This window comes from Pleurodeles waltl, chromosome 5 (genome assembly GCF_031143425.1).
Source record: "Pleurodeles waltl isolate 20211129_DDA chromosome 5, aPleWal1.hap1.20221129, whole genome shotgun sequence".
In the NCBI taxonomy this organism is placed as follows: Eukaryota; Metazoa; Chordata; class Amphibia; order Caudata; family Salamandridae; genus Pleurodeles; species Pleurodeles waltl.
The window spans coordinates 1,001,503,949-1,001,523,692 of NC_090444.1; the positions used below are offsets into that span (position 1 = coordinate 1,001,503,949).

At 43.4% G+C, this 19,744-nt stretch overlaps 1 protein-coding gene across 3 annotated transcripts in view; it reads right to left on the reverse strand.

Annotated features, from left to right (window-relative positions):
- Positions 1–144: 144 nt before the first annotated feature.
- The window catches only part of MOXD1 (monooxygenase DBH like 1), a 759,590-nt gene continuing 739,990 nt past the window's right edge, over positions 145–19,744 (reverse strand). For all 3 annotated transcript variants that reach the window (XM_069235166.1, XM_069235165.1, XM_069235167.1), the window contains one exon: positions 145–443. In XM_069235166.1, the coding sequence (XP_069091267.1) occupies positions 264–443 (180 nt within the window). In that variant the 3' untranslated portion in view covers positions 145–263. The remainder of the gene's footprint in view (positions 444–19,744) is intronic.

Sequence of the window (19,744 nt, forward strand, 5' to 3'; positions counted from 1 at the left end):
CTGTGTTTCTGAAGTGTTGCAGAGCAGTGCTGCCAATTTTGGCACCCCACTGCTCCGCTTCCACGTAAATGAGACCCTTTGTATGATAATTGGCCCATACTAAAAGCAGCTATTATAGGACTAAGTTATTTATTGTAGCACTTGTTTTTGTCCAGGCAAGTCAATTTTGTTCGTTTATTAAAAAAATCCTTTAAGATTATCAGTGCAATCATATCACAACTTGCATGTAATGAAGAACTCTGTCATGAAATACAATATATTAATTACAGAAAGAGGAAATTCTTCCCAATGATAGTCACTGTAATGCATAGAGTGAATATCAGATTAACAGAGAGACTGTAACAGGAGCTGGAGGGTGAGGAGTGCGTTGTTGAAGACGGGCACACTATCGCTTCTTGTTCATAGGGCTTGACATCCGGAGGTGAAACCAACATTCCTTGAATCTGTAAAGAAACGCATATTTATAAAATGAGATTGACAGTGTCTGTTCATTCATCTATTCAGAGTCAGAGCTATTCAACAGAAAACTGATTCATGGCTTAATATTCCGACATGAGCAAGGAAGTTGCCTCACTAATTTTAGAATTCTCAAGCAGATGAACTTAAATAGTGAAAAGAATGACCCATACACAACGCAAGAAACCTTAAGGGCTTGTACTCATGATATTCTCTAGCAATTCTGTGTAGGACACGCTGCTCCACAGAGCAGCATATAAAACGATCACAACTACATGCTTTTATTCATATGTTCTGCTCTGAAATATTAACTAGTTAATGTATTTGTGCATTTATTAATATTATTTTTATTTTTATAAAGCTTCTCTACCAGAAAGGTGTCAGTGGGCTGTAAAGAGAACAAGATAGAGATGTGTGGTATTACTTATAGAGACCTGGCATATAAACAAAATATGTACAATGAAATGCAAGTGATAACGTTTCATTGGCATCACCGCCCTCATCAGAGACAAGCGCATAAGACATGAATCAATAGAAGTAGAAATAACCACAACAGCATGTAAGAAGATAAAATGGGAAATTAAGGGAGACAAGTGAAGACCAGCTAAACAGAGGACCAGTGGTAGGAGCACTGCAGGCAAAATTGAGAAAAGTTTTGTTTTCTCAAAAATGTTATAACTTTGCATGTGTAAGTGCAACACACATAGACATAAGTTTTAAACTATATCCAACCACACTATTTTGTGCTGGGAAAGTAGCCATACACGCATCCTTGCTTTATAGTGCAAGGGTTTGTGCATGGTGCAAGTCAGCCTACTAGGGTCAGATGGGACAGAAATAGTCCCCGGCACCAAAATAAAATCAGCCCCATTTACGAATCAGATAGATGAAAGAGTGTCCCACATTTACAAAGCAGGGCACTTCTGAATTTGTAAAGGCACGGTGTATAGGTGTGCTGCAGGGCACGGGAGACTGAATGCATCTGTGGTTGTTGAAGGCAAAGTTGAGTGATAATATCCGTATAATCAACAGTAAAAATCAACCCATCAGGTCATAAAACAGAAGCCCAGTTACAGCCCTGCCCTGTCGACTAGCTCTTCTGGCATTGCCCAATTACCCTACGGGCCAGTTCAGCCCTGCAGCTGGGGTATGACAACAGGAGAGCTATATCTTAGTAGTGTCTCCCTTTGATACAACGTAGTACATAAATGGGATTGCTGAACTGTGTTACAAGAAAAAAGTAAGTATGGCCTATGTGTAAATCTCTGTGTAACCAAGATCAAAAACCTCACAGCAGACGCGAAAGGGGGCGTCTTGGTGAGTTTTCTTCTGCAGCATGATTTTTTACTATTTCCAGAAAATCTATTTATTTTTATGGCTTATCTAAGTCTGACATGGTCCAAGTGGCATCAGATCAATGAACAGGAGCAAGGATGTGTGTGTTGAGGGGTGTGATTGTTTATGTGTGGGATCACTATCACTAATCACTAATGGCACTTTGGCACTTTTGTGTGTGCTGCACAATGCAGCACACACAGAAGAGCTAAAGCATAATTTTCAAATGATTGTTTGTGTGTAGAAAGGGACACCTTCCCGCACATAAGCAATCATTTCTGGCATTTTGCTTTTTCTATGCGTGCGGCAGAATGCAGCACGCATAGAAAAAGCAAAAAACGAGGAGGAATAAAAGTATTCCTCCTCGTTGCTACCTTGTAAATACGGTGCTGTGCTTAGCGCCACTGCAGCGTCACAAAAAGTGACGCTTCAGTGGAGCTAGGGGCCTATAAATACGGCCCATTGTATATTTGTAAGTTTACACCGTTTCTGCGTAACAAAATTATGCACATGCAGCACAAGAAATTATAAACAGGGCCTTAGATTCTAAGGGAGCTTGGTAGAACTGCATTAAGTGGAGAGGAGGTGTGTGGAGGATTGGATGAGTAAACAACCAGACAGGATTGAGGTGCTGGGGTATAGATGATAACCTGTTGACTTAGGTGAGTTGTGCAATGTTAGAAAATAAGCTGGGAAAGCAAAAGAGGGTTGGGGTTACAATGAGTTTAACCAAGATGATGAGTCTGTGAAGTTGTGTGGGGGAAGTGGTGAGAGATATGTGTAATACTGAAAAGACACATTTTACGTTCCTCAACAGAGAAGGCCTCAGAGTATCCTCTTTGAATAGATACATGTTTATGTGGGTAGCAATTAGTTTTTCAGAGGCTTTGGAAAGTTGTAGTGGTTTTCAGTGGTTCCCTGGTAGAGTTTAAAAGGGTTACGTGGTCTCCTCGACCACTAATTGAAGCATGACTTACAACATATCCAGTGTATTCATGTGCAAAATGTAATTCAATACAAATTTATCTGGCACCTGTGGTGCTGGTTTGTTTCACAGTTGCCCAGAGACTTTTACACCTCACAAGTTGTAGGCAAGTAAAAATGGTAAAGAGCCAAAATGCCATGCTCACCTCTTTCTGGCCCATTCAAAGAAAGAAATATACAGCCTATGGACAATATGGTATTCAAAACCTCTGGAGTATCCTGAGACAACCTGTTCTCTTTTGTAGCCAAATTCTTCTAATTATCATGTCTCAAAATGTATAAAAATTAATGCAATTAGTGCTTAATTAGAGCTGGTTGTTGCCAGTGTGCGGCACTGGCCCTCATTTTCGGGACCAGCACTTAATTTTCCACATCAAATGTTTCTCAAGAGATATAGAGGAGAAAACACATACAGGGGAAAGAATAAGGGCCTGATTTAGGTCTTGGCAGAGGGAAATACTCCGGCACGAATGTGACGGACATCCTGTCTGACATATTTCTATCCCAGTATCTCCTAAGGGGATCATAATACTGCCGACGGGATATCCGTCACAGTGTGATGAAGTATTCCCTCTGCCAAGACCTACATCAGGCCATAAATAAGAGAAAGATGTAAAAAGGCCATGTGGGGAGAAAGCATGATCCTGCAAGCTGTGCTGGCTTTAGGGCAATGAAACCAGTGCAGCTTAACCTGGCACTGACTTCAGAGGGCAGTGTGTTTAGTTATACCAAGATGTGTGTCCTGGGCTCACTGTGCTCCTCATTCCAATCTATATCTGGCTGAAGAGCCCTAACTAGGGTGACACCGGTCCTCAGTTGTCTGTTTTGCGGTTCAGGGAGGATCTGGCTTAGCAGTTCAGGCTGGATTGTTGCCGTGTGGGGCAGGGTCAAGACTGATTTGCCTATAGCTGGATCCAAACTTGGGTGGCACTGTGAGCAAAAAACAATGCATTGGGATGAGGCCCGAGTGATTGCCAGTGGCTGAGCTGAATACAAGCATTCTATCCATTGCCTTGTTATTTTTGCATTTGCCATGTTAAGTGCACCAGGTATGCCCAAACATGGGTCCTGGGCTCACCTTGCCACTGGAATCAAGCTATACCTGGCTAGTTAGGGTGAAATCTGCCATAGGTTTCTTGCGTTCCGGTTCAGGGAGGACCTGGTTGGGCAGCTTGGGCTAGACTGTTCGAATAAGGAGCAGGGTTAAGGCTGATTTGCATATGGCTGGGTCTCTACTGAGGTGGCATGGTGATCACAAAGCGATGGATTGGGATGCAGGGATACGGCCTGAGCGATTGCTAGTGGCTGAGATTAATTCAAACATTCCATCCATCATCTTGTGGTTTTTGCATTTACCTCCCGAAGTGCACCGGGTATTCCCAGACGAGGGTCCCTGGCTCACTGTGCCACTGGACACAAGCTATAACTGGCTAAAGAACCCTAACTAGGGTGAAGCCGGTCATACGTTGCTTGTGTTCTGGTTCCGGGAGGACCTGATGTGGCAGTTTGGGCTCCCACTGAATCAGGATCGAAACTGATTTGCATATAGCTTGGCCCAAACCGAGATGACATAGTTTGCAAAAGAACGATGGATTGGGATGTGTCACCGAGTAACTACCAGTGATTGAGTCTATTCCATCCATCAATTTTTGTATACCTTAATATTACAAAAGTGCAACAAATTCCTAAAAGATGATAATGTCCCCTGGGCATGGCTGTTGGGCACAGTGGCATGTAAGGGGGCCCAAGTTAGGCCCCCTTATGCCACTTACATTTTTGTTAAAAATTAAACTTACCTCTACTTACCTGTACTTACCTGGGATGGGTCCCCCCATCCATGGGTGTCCTCCAGGGGTAGGCGAGGGTGCCAGGGGGTGTCCCTGGGGACAGGGAAGGGCACCTCTGCACTGCTTCCATGGTCAGAGACCATGGTAATGAGCCCACAGGTCCCTTAACGCCTGCCTTAACCCAGGCGTTAAAAAAGGCACACATCAGGCTGTGCACCATTTTTTAAGGCCCGCCCACTCCTGTGCGTCAAAATGACGCGGGAGTATAAATAAGGCGCACAGGCCTTAAAGTCATTTTTTGGACGGAAACCCCCACCTTGCATGTCATTAACGCAAGGCGGTTTCCCGCATCCAGAAAATGACGCACACTGCTGAATTTTGACGTTCGCGGGGTCGGGCGTCTTAGTATAAATATGGTGTTAGGTTTGCGCCGGATTTGCGTCAAAATGTTTGACACAAAATTCGGTGCAAACAGAGTATAAATATGCCCCTTTATGTCCATATTTTCACAAATGATACAACAGGGCAATCGAGTCGTACTTACACTTGTCCCTCATTTTGGACGCAATCAGTAAATCATCAATGTACTGCACCAGAGTCAATTGGTACGATAACTCCAATGACTCCAGATTATTTTTCGAAGTCTGATTGAACAGAGATGGTGACTCTGTGTATCCTTGAGGAAGCCTGCACCAACTGTAGACTCTGTCTAGGAATTTGAAACTAAAAAGAAACTGACTGTCCTCATGAAAAGGCACAGAAAAGAAAGCTTGTGACAAATCAACCACTGTGAACCACTCTGAATCGCATGGAATCTGAAACAATATCACTGCTTGGTTTGGCACTACAGGACAACACTTGACCACCAAGTCATTCACTTTTCGCAAGTCTTGCACAACATGCTCTTTCCCACAAGGCTTCTTCAGGCCCGTTATTGGCGAATTACATGGACTGCTCAATACTTCCTTCAAATCCCCTTGTTTCAGAAAATCTCCAATTATCTGCCCCACTTTCATCAGAGCATCTTGTGCCAGGTTATACTGTGGAAGCTGCGCAAACACTACATTGGGCTTCAAATTGACCTTAATCGGCTCCACTCCCTTGATCAGACCCACTTCTTTACCTGTCAGGTTCCACACATTTTCTTGTACTGTTCTTTGCAAGTCTGCGTACAATTCTTTCACAGTAAACATCAGGAAAAACTCAATCAACCGCTAATGTTGTCATTCTTAGTTTCAGGAATCTGTTCTTCCTCATCATCACTACTTGTCTGAACCACTATTCCAGTAGTGGAACAATTAATCGAACATCTGGTTTTGCACAATAAGTCCCTTCCCAGTAGGGATACTGGACTCGAGGCGCAAACTGGAAATCTCAACCTGTACTGGATCTGTAATCGGATTGATCAGCTGCCTATTCGATACTCCTACAACCTCAACTCTCCTGTCTGAAAGAGATAAGTTTTGAACTTCTGCACTTCTCACTGTAGAGCACGTAGCTCCTGTGTCCACTAAGAATGAGACCCTATGACCCATAACCTTTCCTTTTACAAAGGGTCCTCATTGATCTACTTCTAATGAAACCGTAAGCATACATGGCTCCTCATCCGAACTAATACTCATCCATTCATCGTTTATTTCATTCTCACTATGTAATGGGAATTGGTGCCATGTGTCACTACTTCCGTCTTGTCTCTGACCGGTGACCTGCTGAGTAAGCATCATCTGTTGCTGCTCCATCTGGGCTTGGAGTATCTTCATTTGCTGTCTAGGTACCATAGGAACCTGTTGCTGCATTGGTTGCAACTTTGTCAATTGTGCACAAGGCATTTGCACCTGCTGCATGGGTTGAAAAGTCTGCACTTGATTCATGTTATTCAGAAAATTCAGATTAAGTCGTCTCATTCTAGGGACTTTCACAGTTTGAAATGTATTGACATCACCACTTTTCTGAACAACACCATCCTGCACCATCAACGGACACTCCTGTTTCCAGTGTCCCACATTTCCGCAAATATGACACAGCAACATCTCTTTCATCCCTTGGGCATCATTCTGGACCACTACAGTACTCAAATCCGGACCACGATTCATATTGGGTCCACGACTCCTACCGCTCACCTGAGGTTGGAACATAACAGTTCCCTGCTGCTGTGGTATCTGTTGTACTAAAGCTCCCTGCACTCCTGTTTGAGTTGCCTTAATTTGCATCACCATCGCCATTGCCTTCTCCTTCAACTTTTGCTGCTTCAACTCAATCTCATCACTACAGTATTTTGCATACTGCAATACCTTATCAATCGGTTTCGCTTGCCAACAAATCAAATGACTCTTAATCATTTGGCATATTTCAAGTCTCAATCCTTTCACAAACCTGAACACAAAGTGCAACATGTCTTTCGGCTCAATTGCTTCTTTACCACTGTACTCCTTGAATGCCTTCAGCAATCTCTCATAGCAGGTATGTATCGACTCCTTTACTTCCTGCACTGTCCTTTCAGTTCTCTGCAAATCAACATTTTTAGGCAAAATTCTCATCTTCAGGAATTCAATCAACTTATAATAATGTTTCATCACTTTGAGTGATGATGCACCTGTAACTCGATCTCTTTCCGGTTCACTCGTCGGCCAATCCACTGCCCTCTTGCACTCAACCTACAAATCAGCTGGAACCACTATCTCCAACAGAGTGTTGAAGTCTTCTCATAGACATTTTAAAAGCTTCACAAATCTATCTGTCTGCAGGTACCACTCAACTGGTGTCTCGCTCTGTTTTGGATAATCATTTGTGAATGACAGAATATCACTCCTGTGCCAGGGAACATGAACAAATTGCCCTCCTGGAATTTCCCTCATTGGTAACATTTTTACTGGATCCTTTTCTTTCTGAACACTTTCAGACCCTTCTTGTGAATCTCGTTTCCATTTATCCTTCTTCTTCGCCCATCTGCCTTCCCACTTCTCTAATGGTCCCCAAATCTGAGCACTCTGCAATAATTCTTTAAGATGCTCTTTCATTCCTGCTGATCTCATGTGTTCAAAATCTTTAGTCTCAAAGTCTAACCTGTAACTCCTTTTCAAGTGCTTCGTTTCCTGAATTTCTATGTCATGTTTATCTGCCAGATCTGCCAATCTCTGATGTATCTTGCCCACTTCTCTCATAATTCCAGGACACAAATATCTCAGCTCTTCTTCTGTATAGGATTCTAACCTATTCACTTCCATCAATCCCTCTACTAGTTCAGTTATTTCTGTAGCCAGCCTTTCACGATTAATCTGCTCTTCACCCTTGGATGTGTTTCGAGGAGTATTCAGACTATCTAAGCACTCATTTAACTGCTGTGCTATCAATCGCTGTAATGAAATGTTACTTGCATTTGGCAATTGCACCTTTTGTACCACTGCACCTGGAGTTTACAGTGTCAAAAGCTTCAAGCTTTGTCTTACACTCGGCCCATTTACGGCATCTGGAAGCACAACAAGTGGACTAAGATCCATTAATGGTCTAGATCCATCAAAGGTCAGCCCCATTGATGATATTACCTGCACATGGTCTCTCACCCCCTCCTTACGAGGCTTTGTGACATTTCACCCTGTTCTCCTGTAATCGGCTTCTTTTGCGCAAACAATGGTACCGCTGGACCAACAGTTATTGGCAACGATATTGCATCTGGTGCTGCTCTGACATCTGCATTTTGTGGAAGGACTACTCCCATACTCTAGTTCATCACTGGTTTCACATCTGACTGTGTCCCTGCTATTGATGTGAACTTCGGCAAACCATGTGGCTGTGCCTGAGGCAAAAACATTGGAGTCGGCTCAGTCTTAACTAGCATCGGCCTCGGAACCACTTGCTCTGTAGGAACCACTAAGTTCGAAGTTATCTCAAGAACTGATGCTTCTGGGTAAATTCTCTGTATTGGTGGTAGGTGCATCTGCGCTTGGACCATCAAAGTAGTCACTGCATTACCCCTTGTCCATTTTCTGTTTGCTCTGGTCCCACTGTCCCCGACACTTGGGCTGGGGCAGTTGGAGCAGAACTAGTACTGGGACCTCTTTCATGCACCGCATATGGTGGAGGTCAATCCCTCAACACCTTCCATATAAGTCTTTTTCTTTTTCTTACCCCCTGACGAACTCTTATCACTCCTGTTAGTATCCTCTTTCTCTTCTGACTCATCTTCCTCCACGATAGCAGGAAACAACTTAACACCCTGCAATGTCTCCATTCTCCACTTTTTATATTCCCAATCCCATCTCATCTTTGCTAAGGACTTCTCTACCTTCCTTATTCTCCTCTGGAATTTAATTTCTTGCTGCTGTCTTGCTGTGAGCTCCCAAACTGCTAATGCCTCAAACTGTGCCAGTCTCGGAAGTGGCTTCATCTCATATAGTGTCATTCGCAAATGATCCAAAATTCTCAAATTAAAAGTTCCATGCTCTGGAAACGCTAAAGCTCCCTGTTTCTCTGTCAATTTGAACCACTGCTTTAACCAAAGACATGGCACGACACCTTACTCCTCTATCACAATATAAGCCAGAGAATTTTCCGGTGGGGTCAGCTACCCCACTGTCGCCTTAATGTATGTATCACCCTTCATGGCGCTCCAAAACACTTTGAAAAACTTCATCTTTTCTCTGTTGTATTTATTCGACTCACTAAGGAAATTACTTTTACTCCCAAATTTCCCTTCACCCACTTTCTCAACCAATTGCCTCTCACAGACGGCTGCCAATCCACTCGCGACTCTTTTTTTACTAACCAACCTATCCCAGCACAGCTCACTCTGACCTCACACTCACACAATGCGGCTGGCAAAGTCTTGCAGCTTGTCCTCCTAATCTTCGACTCACACGAAATTAATGCAAAATTATTGCAAGCACTAACCAAGAACCAATATCCAAAACAAACCTGCTGGTTTACTACAGGAAGGTACACAATCGCTTCAGGGACCTTACGGATTTTCACTGATGGCCCTTTCGCTCATGCAGCTATTCCTCTTTCTCAGTCTCCCACATTCGCAAGCAAAATTCGACCAGCGAATTTTACTCTCAATTGATCAATGGGTCTGTCCTGGTGCACATAGGACTTGCCAAATCTCAGTCGAAATTTCTCTTACTCACTTAACTTACACACCGACTTGTTGACCATGCCCGAGCAACCTACTGAACCAGACAGATTACAACATATAACCAAGTGTCTCCTATACTTGTCAATACACCCTGGAGTCTTAAACCACGCAGGGTCCGTACATCACCAACAACCACATGGACAATTTTTGAGCACAAAGTGCCACACACATATGGAGTTCGTCGACTTCCATACTCTCATACTGTGGAGTACGCACACTCCTACTAAACCTCAACTGGAGTACGCAGACTCCCTACTTTACCTCTCATACATCACAATTCAGGTGTGATTTGCATAAGCCTTTGCAAGCTCAACCTACCACTTTCACACTATCACTAGAACGCCGAGAACATACCCACCTTTTCTGGCGGGATCCAGGATCTGGGAAAGTCATTTCTGGGCTTAAGGGGACATCATCTTTACTACAATGGCCATCACGAAAAATAAAATCCAAATCACAATAATAATGAACAACTAACCCTAACTCAAACTACCACCATAACCATCAGTCACCACATAACTAGTTCTCCAAGGAAACTAACCATCAAGCAGCTACCAAAAACTGCTAGCGCGCCTGGTCCTTAGTAAGTAAACTTACAAGGGACGCGTATAGGCCGATTAACCTTTTGATTCGCATGGAGTATCCCAGTCATGTAGTAACCAATGTTCATCAATAATCAATATACAAATCAATAACCACTAAGAGAAACATTAATCATTTGTCAATAGTGTCAACATTTCATGAATAACCACAACTCAATATACGTTTTTAACAATTTTTATTTCCCTATTAGTTGTAATACTAATCCATATGATTAATGCAAACTTTATTCAATCAGCAAAGAATTAGTTCATTAATGACCACCAATAACATAATCTAATCAGAACTTGAGAAAACATACGTTCTAATGCTTCAATCATAAGCCAATAAAGATGAAAATATCAACATTATTAGCAGAGTTCAGCAACCGGTTCATCAATCATTTGTCACTGTTAGCGTCACCCAAAGGAACCTTACCTAACCCAGATTAGCATTAGCATGTGGGACTTCATGCGAAAACAATTTAGAATATGAATTTGGAAAACATCTAGCTAAGAAAAATATTATTTAAACAGCGCAGTTAGTACCTATTAAGAAAGGCACAAAAGTTAATCAGTCACATTGTTATAGCTACCTATCCACGTAATGGATCAGCAACAAAGTCACTCTTCGTCTTCAGGTCATCAATAAATCAGCAACGCATCAGGCTCTCAAGAGCATGAGCCCAATGACAATGTCTCGCAAAAGTCTCTCCCAGATCATCTGCCTCTAACGTCTCCCCAACAGTTCTTCTTCTGCATCTGAAATTCTCGCCAATGGTCACGACATTATATCAAAGTTACCCAGTCCATCCCCTAATTCCTAATTGGTCAATTAGTCTCCATATATGATGCTACCCAATACATTTTATTTTACAAATCTATGAATTCTAATATTTCACCGCTCTCAGGTTGTCGATTGGTTCACTGTACGATGTCCTCATCACCCGGCTCATGAGGTATCGAAAATGTTGCATCTTCTTCTCCTGTCAATGTCTCTATTGTTCGAGTCCTGGGAAAGTACATCCCGTCTACCCTACACATTATATGTTGCAAGTTGATTCCCTCATCTCCTGTCCGTCGGTACATTGCAGAAAATTCTAGCTAAGCAGTCTTTAACAGTGAATGGTTCAGGGTCAGTTTGGCACATTGGCTTCTCTACATTGCACTAATAATTCAGCTTCTGCATGAGGCCTGGCAATACTAGGCCACAACTTCGGCTAAGTTAGCTCTACAATATAATGCAAAACATACGTTATACATCTCAATATGACATATTACTAAATTATTATTACACATTTTCAATGTTTCACATATTTCTAATCATTTTAGTACAGGAATACACTGCTGGTTTTCTTGCAGTGTTGTCTGGGTGTCTCCTTTTTCTTTACCTCCTTTTTGGTGATTTTGGGAAAATTCCAGTGATTTACTCCTGCTTTCCTGGCCCAGGGGGCGGGGGGTACTGTGTTACTTACCTCTGTGGTTTTCTAGTACTCCTAGCTCTCCTCTACATATTCTACTTACCTAGGTGGGGGTCCTGTGTTCGCATTTAATTATTTTAGTATATGGTTTGTGCTCCCCCTAGGGTCCATATTGGTTATTGCTATTTGCACAGTTTTCTAACCTTTCCATGCTTATTTCTGATTACTAGTGTATATACTTAGTGTATATTTAGTGTATTACGTACCTCCTATTGGAGGTTTGCCCTTCTAGTATTTTATGGTATTGTGTTCCAAAAATAAAGTACCTTTATTTTTGTACAACTGAGTGTTTTCTTTCATGTATTTTAGTACTGTGTGACTACAGTGGTATTGCATATGCTTTGCATGTCTCTTAGATAAGCCTTGGCTGCTCATCCACAGCTACCACTAGACACTGCCTACAGTTCACTAAGAAGGTATACCTGGACCTGGTATAAGGTGAAGGTACCTTGGTTACCCACCACATACCAGGCCAGCTGCCCACAACCTGCTATCTTTATGCCTCTAAAAAAGGACTCTGACAAACAGAGTGTTCAGCTAATGCACACCCACGGAGGGGCTTGACAACCCTTTAGTCAACGCTTGCAGAGAAGCTATGGCATTCACAGAGGAGGGCCTTCTTACTTTCCTTAAAGAATTAAAGCAGGAACTTCAAGAGGGGCTTAAGGTGAACATGACTGCCTCCTTGGACTCACTCAAAGCTGAAATCAATGACAGGTTCACTGCACTACAACACAATGTTGACTAATTAGGCACTCAAACATTGGATCTTGAGACCAAGATCCAAGAACTGCTTAGATGCACGGATATGGCTAAAGAGGCATCTGAATCGCTCTGTATACAAATCCAAACCTCCATATTAAAATGCAAAGACCTAGAAAACAGGTTGTGACAAGATAACCTATGCGTTTGAAACCTGGAAGAAGGGACGGAGGGCGTAGACCTTGAGGCCTACATAGTGAGACCTACTGGGGTAAGACTACATAGTGACACTTACTGGAGAGTTACTGGGGTAAACCTGCAAGAAAATCAAAATAGACAGAGTCCACCGAGTGGGCACCCAAAACAAAGAAGTTTGTGGCCGACCCCATGATATATTGGTGAGACTCCACTCCTTTAAGATGAATGAGGCAATTCTGCAGGCAGGGCAGAAGAAAGATGACATCTTATTCCAGGGTGCTACTTGTTCTCTTTTCCAAGACATAGCTCCGGCAACTCTGGCTCATAGTCAGCAACTTCGGCCTATAATGTATAAATTAAGGCAGGACAGCATCAAATATGGATGGATGTACCCCTTTGGAAGATCAACAACAAGTGGGGAGTGCAAGAAACAGGGAGAAGAACCAGTGGCAATCACAAAAACAAGGCAAACCCCATAGGCAAGATGAGAACTACTTGACTTCTTCTCTTTTCACACTCAAGAACAGGTCCCCTTTACCAAGGAACCTAAGTACTCTGACGAAGACTGGTGGTTGACCTCGAAGATGAGGTTTACAGTTCTACTTCCAATGCCTGCTTACCACCACCTTCTCGAGGAGGTGAAAATGCACTAAGTATTCCTCAGTTGGTCATGAGATGGTAGGAGTCTCTTATTGGGGTTTGAGAAAGAGACCCTCACACACCTCGAAGATTAACAGCTTCTAACATTTTGCACTAGCAGGTATTGACCAGCTGCCTGATATGCAGTGTATCCTTACTAAGATCCAACTTACGGGTGACATGTAGCCACATCAGTTTTTAGTTTGTTACGTTTCAGTTACTTGCTGTTTGATAACACAGTACATGAGGACTGCAGCTTAATGATGGAAGGGGTGAGGGGAAGGACCATGGATCTACATAGCAGTTTTTTGGTAGACGAGGAGGATGGGAGAGGGACGGACCCAGGGGCAGGTTGTTACTGAGCCAAGTGGCTGGCCTCATACTAACTGAATCACCATGGTGATCACAATATTTTTGTGGGACAGTAAAAGCCCTAATTCACCAGCTAAACTTTACAAAATATTGAAATATTTGCTAGATCAGTGACATGACTTTGTAGCCCTACAAGAGACTCGTCTTAAATGAGGGAAGACCATGGGTTATGCCACAAAGCCTACCTTATCAGGTATACATCATCAGCTCACACAAAACATAATGGGGTGGCTCGATTCTTCCACTCTTCCTTAACCTTTCCCCCAGAAGACTACAAATCTGACAGGGAAAGGAGAATTACTTTAGTCAAGGGATGTCTGGTGGGAAGAATGTGCACCTTTGTCTCAGTATATGTCCCTAATGTTAATCAGGTCCCATTTATACAGACTCTCCTGACTTTACTGGGAGAATTTGTGGAAGAGGACATTTATTTTGCTGAGTGACTTTAACCCCACATGGAACCCTGGCATGGATAACACTCACCCTCACAAGTTCCCAACTGGGAATTTCTCCAAAGCTTTAAAACAAGAGCTGAAGGCAATAGGGCTCATTGACGCCTGGAGAATCCCAAACCTCCATACCTAGAGATTACTCATTCTTCTCTCATACCTCCCACTCATACTCTAGATTGCACTATGGATTCATCAGCCAATCACTAATGCCGACTCTATTCACGGCCTCCTTTCACCCAATCACCATCTCAGATCACGCACCGCTACAGTTAACCATAGAGACCCACACCACCCAAATTACACTACTGGTTCTTTCCCACCTCATTGATCAAGGGATCTTTTCAAAGCTATCACAGACTTCTTCCAATGGAATACTCCCCAGGACACTAACCCCTCTGACACATTCATGGCGTTCATTGGAGGGAAGTGCATTGCTCTAATGTCACCATTGAATAAACAATGAACAATTGAAAGAGTAACACTTGAGGCAGAACTTAAGGTGGCCGAGCAAGCACATAAAAAACAACCAACCTTATTATTACAGCGGAAGGTGACAGCCCTTTGAGGGAAACTTACTGCAATATATACAAACAGGGCAGAATTCACTCGTCTGTGTCTTAAAAGCACATCCTATGAGTAGGGTTATGAAGTGGGGTCCTGACTAGTGAGACAACCTAGAATTAAATGAGAGAAGGAATATATTGGGGATAATACAGAAGAGGCTGTTGAGTTGGCGGTTTCTGACTCATTGAGGGCCAGAACCTTTGGTAAGTTTTATGAGTAGCTATTCACTGCCACCCCCATGAGTGAGCAGACCCAATTGGACTATGTAGGAAGTGTAGACCTTTGCGGATTATGTTTTGTTGACCATGACCTCTCTGCAGGCCTTGCTGAATGCCCTGCAAACAATACCACAGACATTTGAAGAAGTGGTAGGATTCCTTATGAATTTACACAAATCCTCTATACTGTCTCAGTAGTTCAGACATGGAAGACTTGTTAGCTAGCACTCCCTTTCATTGGGCTAAAAAAGAGATTACCTATCTGGGCACACAAATCACCCCCGGGGTCTCAGATCTATTCAGAGCCAACTATCCACCACTCTTACAAGAGCTTAAGATGGACTTCAAAAGATGGGCGCCAATGTACATCTCATGGCTTGGACAAGTTCACACTGTAAGAATGACTTTTTGGCCATGCCAGTTGTACCTGTTCCAGGACCTACCTGTGGAGTTGGATCATGGCCTTTCCTCCTCCAGTACCTAGTACCCCGCTTAATTTGGCAGGATCGGAGAGCACGCTTATCACAAAAAATAATGGGACCTCCAAGGGATGCGGCTGGGCTGGGTTTACTGGACTTACAACTATACTATAAAGTAGCCCAGCTATGTGTCATTTCTTAATGGTCCCTACGTGAATCGGACACACACTGGCTGCACATGGATAGAGCGGTAGTGGAAACGTACATCTGGGATGTGTTGTGGAAGCCGAAAGCAGACCGTCCACCCAATGCATATCTGAGCACCCCCACCGCAACAACACTTAAAGTATGGGATGAGGTCTTTTTCAATGTAGAGTGGACCACCTTCCCCTCCCCTTTCACACCAATCCAGTTAAATCCAGTCTTCCCCCCAGCTTTACAACTGGGAGCATATGATGCATGGAGAGCGGGAGGTATCCTCACCATCGCTGATCTATTCCATGGGTGGTATAGCCTCACTTTTGAGCACTGTCAGAGAAATATTCACTTCCCCACAATGGAACCCTATCGCTACACACAGCTAAAAAACTAGGAGGCATATTTAAAGGTCCCTAGCGCCACTGGAGCGTTACTTTTTGCAATGTTCTGGTGGCGCAAATCACTGCTCCAAATTTAAAAGGAGGCTAACACCAATTTTTTATGTGGTGTTCCGCCTCCTTATTAATATGGGCCTCTCCAATGCAGTTTACTGCGCCAGAGGGGCATGCAAAGGGTGTTGTAGTGGGTGTCCTACTGCAACACCCATTGCTTTTGACGCTGCCTCAGATTTACGAGTTTTCTTTGGAAGCGCCAAAAAAGAACACCACCCCAGGGTGGCGTTAGCATGGCAAAAAGAGAAGGAATGCTTTTATTCCTCTTCGTTTTTTGCTTTTTATATGTGTTCTGCATTCTGAAGAATACGTAGAAAAAGCAAAATGCTGTGGATGATTGTTTATGTGAAGGAAGGGACACCTTTCTGCACATGAACAATCTATCTCCTCAACGCAGGCACCCTTGCACTATGGTGCAAGAATGCCGGTGTTGGCGCTAGGCAGCTTTATTCAGTGCCAGCGCAGGGGAAACAATAGGTGTGCCATATTCCTCTAAATACAGCACACCTCTGCATTTCTAAAGTGGTGTGGCACTGCCATTTTTGGTGCAGCACCACGCTGCGCTGCTTTAACATAAATCTGGGCCTACGTACTTCATCCCACCATCTGGGAGGCGGCCACTAAAGTTCTGACTCCCATTGAGTGATTTGCAAAAACAGGAAGGTCTATCTAGGGGAAGCATTTCCTTCATATACTCCCTCCTGTTTCCACCACTCCTTCCCCACAGCCCAGATATCTAAGCTTTTGGGGCAACTCCTAGGATGAGAAATCTCAGAGGACTGTTGGGGCAAACTTTGGAAAGATATCCCACAGTTTAACCACTCTGTTGGTATGCAGGAAGTCCATTTTAAACAGCTATTTGATTGGTATCTCTACCCTACTAAATTCAAACATATCTTCCCAAATATGTCAGATCTATGTTGGAGGCGATGTGGCCTACGGGGTGACTTTCAACAGATTTGGTGGGATTGTCAGGCCATTCGTCCTTTTTAGGCCAAAATACCTGCTCAAATCGAAGAGATCCTGGGGCACCCGATTCCAGACAGTCCAGACTTTGCACTATTAGGTCTAAGAGATGATTTCCTTAAGCACCAACTCAAGGGAGCCATTTTATGGCTGTGTCTCGGAGCAGCCAAACTATCCTTACTGGCGGCATGGAACACAAAAGGGGCACCATCACTAATGCAATGGCACGCCAGGCTATTGCAAGCAATCCCAATGGAAAGAATGGCTGATATCCATCTGGGGCCCCTTAGATTTGTAGGTGTCCAGGGGCCTGCCTCCGTGTGCATGCCCTACCCGCACAAGGGCTCTCCCCCTCTTCCAATTTTAGTATGGGAGGGCTAGGGGGATACCTGGGGACCGAAATCACTACCCTAGGTGGTTAATCCCTTATTATCTTCTGCATCCCCCACAATAGTATTTTTGATAGTTCAGCTGCTGATTCTCACACATAGTGTAATTGTTCTTACTGTGTGTCTCCCTTTGGTGGTCTGGTTTCTTATTCTCCTGGGGGTTGCACTGAGGGTGGGGGGAATTTTATTTACATCCATTATAATAAGGACAGCAATGGTGATATTTTTGGCAATGTATAATGTGAAACATCCTTCAATAATTGACAAAGAATCCCTCCATTAGCTGATTTACCTTATGGTGCGATTCAGAACATCTGCTTTTGCCAATGTTGATGTATGCAACAAAAACTAATAAAGAGAACTTTGACAAACTGTCTATAATAATGAATAGGCTTGGTTTGAAGGGGAAACACATAAACAGAACAAAAGACTGGAAATTGGAAATTGGGCCCTTGACCACTTTATGTGCATATGTCTATCTCATGTGTACCTCTGTTTAATGCCTATGGCAAATGCAAGTAATGGAAGGAATACTTGCAAATAGGCTAATAATCACTGGCAATCACTTGGAGAGGCATTCTAACCCATCGTTTTTTGCCCACTGTATGACTATAGACAAAGGCCTACCTTATGCAAACCAGTACTACCCATATGCCTTTTTGGGAACAGTTCATCTCGAAATGCCAAGTGGGATCCCCTTCAAAAAGGAACACAAGCCACCTCAGCCTAATTTTAACCAATGTCTGATAGATTCTGACCAGACATTCTGTATTTACCTTTACAGTCCCAGTTTGCAGAGGACTGTCCCTACATCCCAACCCTTTTCTCAGTTTTAAACGCATCTCAGTTTTTTGGGGACTAAGATAAAGTCATTCTGCGCAGGAGATTTGAAATTATTCTCTTGTTTCCCTAGGCACCTTTAAAGTCTGAAATAACTTGTCATTTATGTTTTCTGTCATGCAGCGCAAGAGGTTAGCTACAGGCCCACAGCAGAGAGGTAGGGCTATGGGTGGAGGGCAGGTAGCACAGAGTGAAGGTTCTGCCATAGCTACTGATATTTAAATTTAGCCTTTAAAATGAAGCCTTCAAAAGAATAAGAGTGTTAGAAAGATTGTAAGTGTTTAAAGTTACAGCCACATGCCACAAACTCACTAATCATTGGTAGTTATTGGGGGAAGCCTGTGGTTAGATTTGTGGAAGCACCCCCCTGCCACCTTTTGTGTGTTTGGTGTAACTCTCTAAGTGGCCAAGGGTGCGTCCATACATGTGTCCTTTGCACACTGTGCCACTGGAACCAGGATACACCAGGCGGAAGAGGTACAATCAGGCCTAAACTGGTCTTGGGTTGCTTATGCTCCAATTCAGAGAGGATCTGGTTTGGCAGTTCAGGCTAGACTGTTACTATTGGAGTAGGACCAAGACTGATTTGCATTTGGCTGGATGTAAGCTAAGGTGACATGGTGGGCAAAAGATCATATCGATGGGTTGGAATCCTGCCCGAGCATTTGCCAGTAGTTAGAACTAGAGCAAACCTGTCACCTTTGTGTGTTTGATGTAATTCTGTACGTGGCTAAGGGTTCTCCAAGAGATTGGTTCCTTGCTCACTGTGCCACTGGAAACAAGCTACACATAACTGAAAAGGCCCAACTAAGCTGAAACAGGTCTTAGGTCACTTTTGTTCCATTTCAGAGAGGACCTGGCTTGGTAGTTTAGGATGGATTGTTCTTATTGGAGTAGAGCCAAGATTGATTTGAATATGGCTGCTTCTAATCTGCGGTGGTGTGATGGGCAAAAGTACAATGGGTTAAAATGCTGCCACAAGCAATCACCAGTGGTTAGACTTATTGCAAGCGTCGGCCATTCATCTTTTGTGTGTTTGATGTAACACCTTAAGCGCCCAAGGGTATGCCAAGACCTGAGTCCTTTACTTACTGTGCCACTAGAACCAAGCTACACACAACTGAAGAGCCCCAATCAGGGCAAAGCTGGTCTTGGGTTGTTTGTGTCTGATTCAGAGAGGACCTAGCTTGGCAGTTCAGGCTGGATTTTTTGTCTCTGGAGGATGACAAGACTGATTTGCATATAGCTGGATCTAATCTGAGGTGGCATGGTGAACAAAAGAATGATAGGTTGGAATGTGCATGCAGAAAGTTCTGAAACTGATATGAAACACACATATAGGGAAGGGATTTGTGTGAATGGAACAAACAGCTGTAGAGCTCACAGTTAGGAGCTAAATATGAGTTTAATGGTGCGGGCTGGAATCTCTGCTGCTGGAATTACATATTAGGGCCAGTTATTTCTTCTGTGCACTATCCATTCACAAGCTATTCAGTTCAGAATAGGGAATAACATGCAAATTGAGTGAAATAACATTCCCTTCTAAACTCCCATTTACCAGCTGATTTGAGCCATTTGCAAAT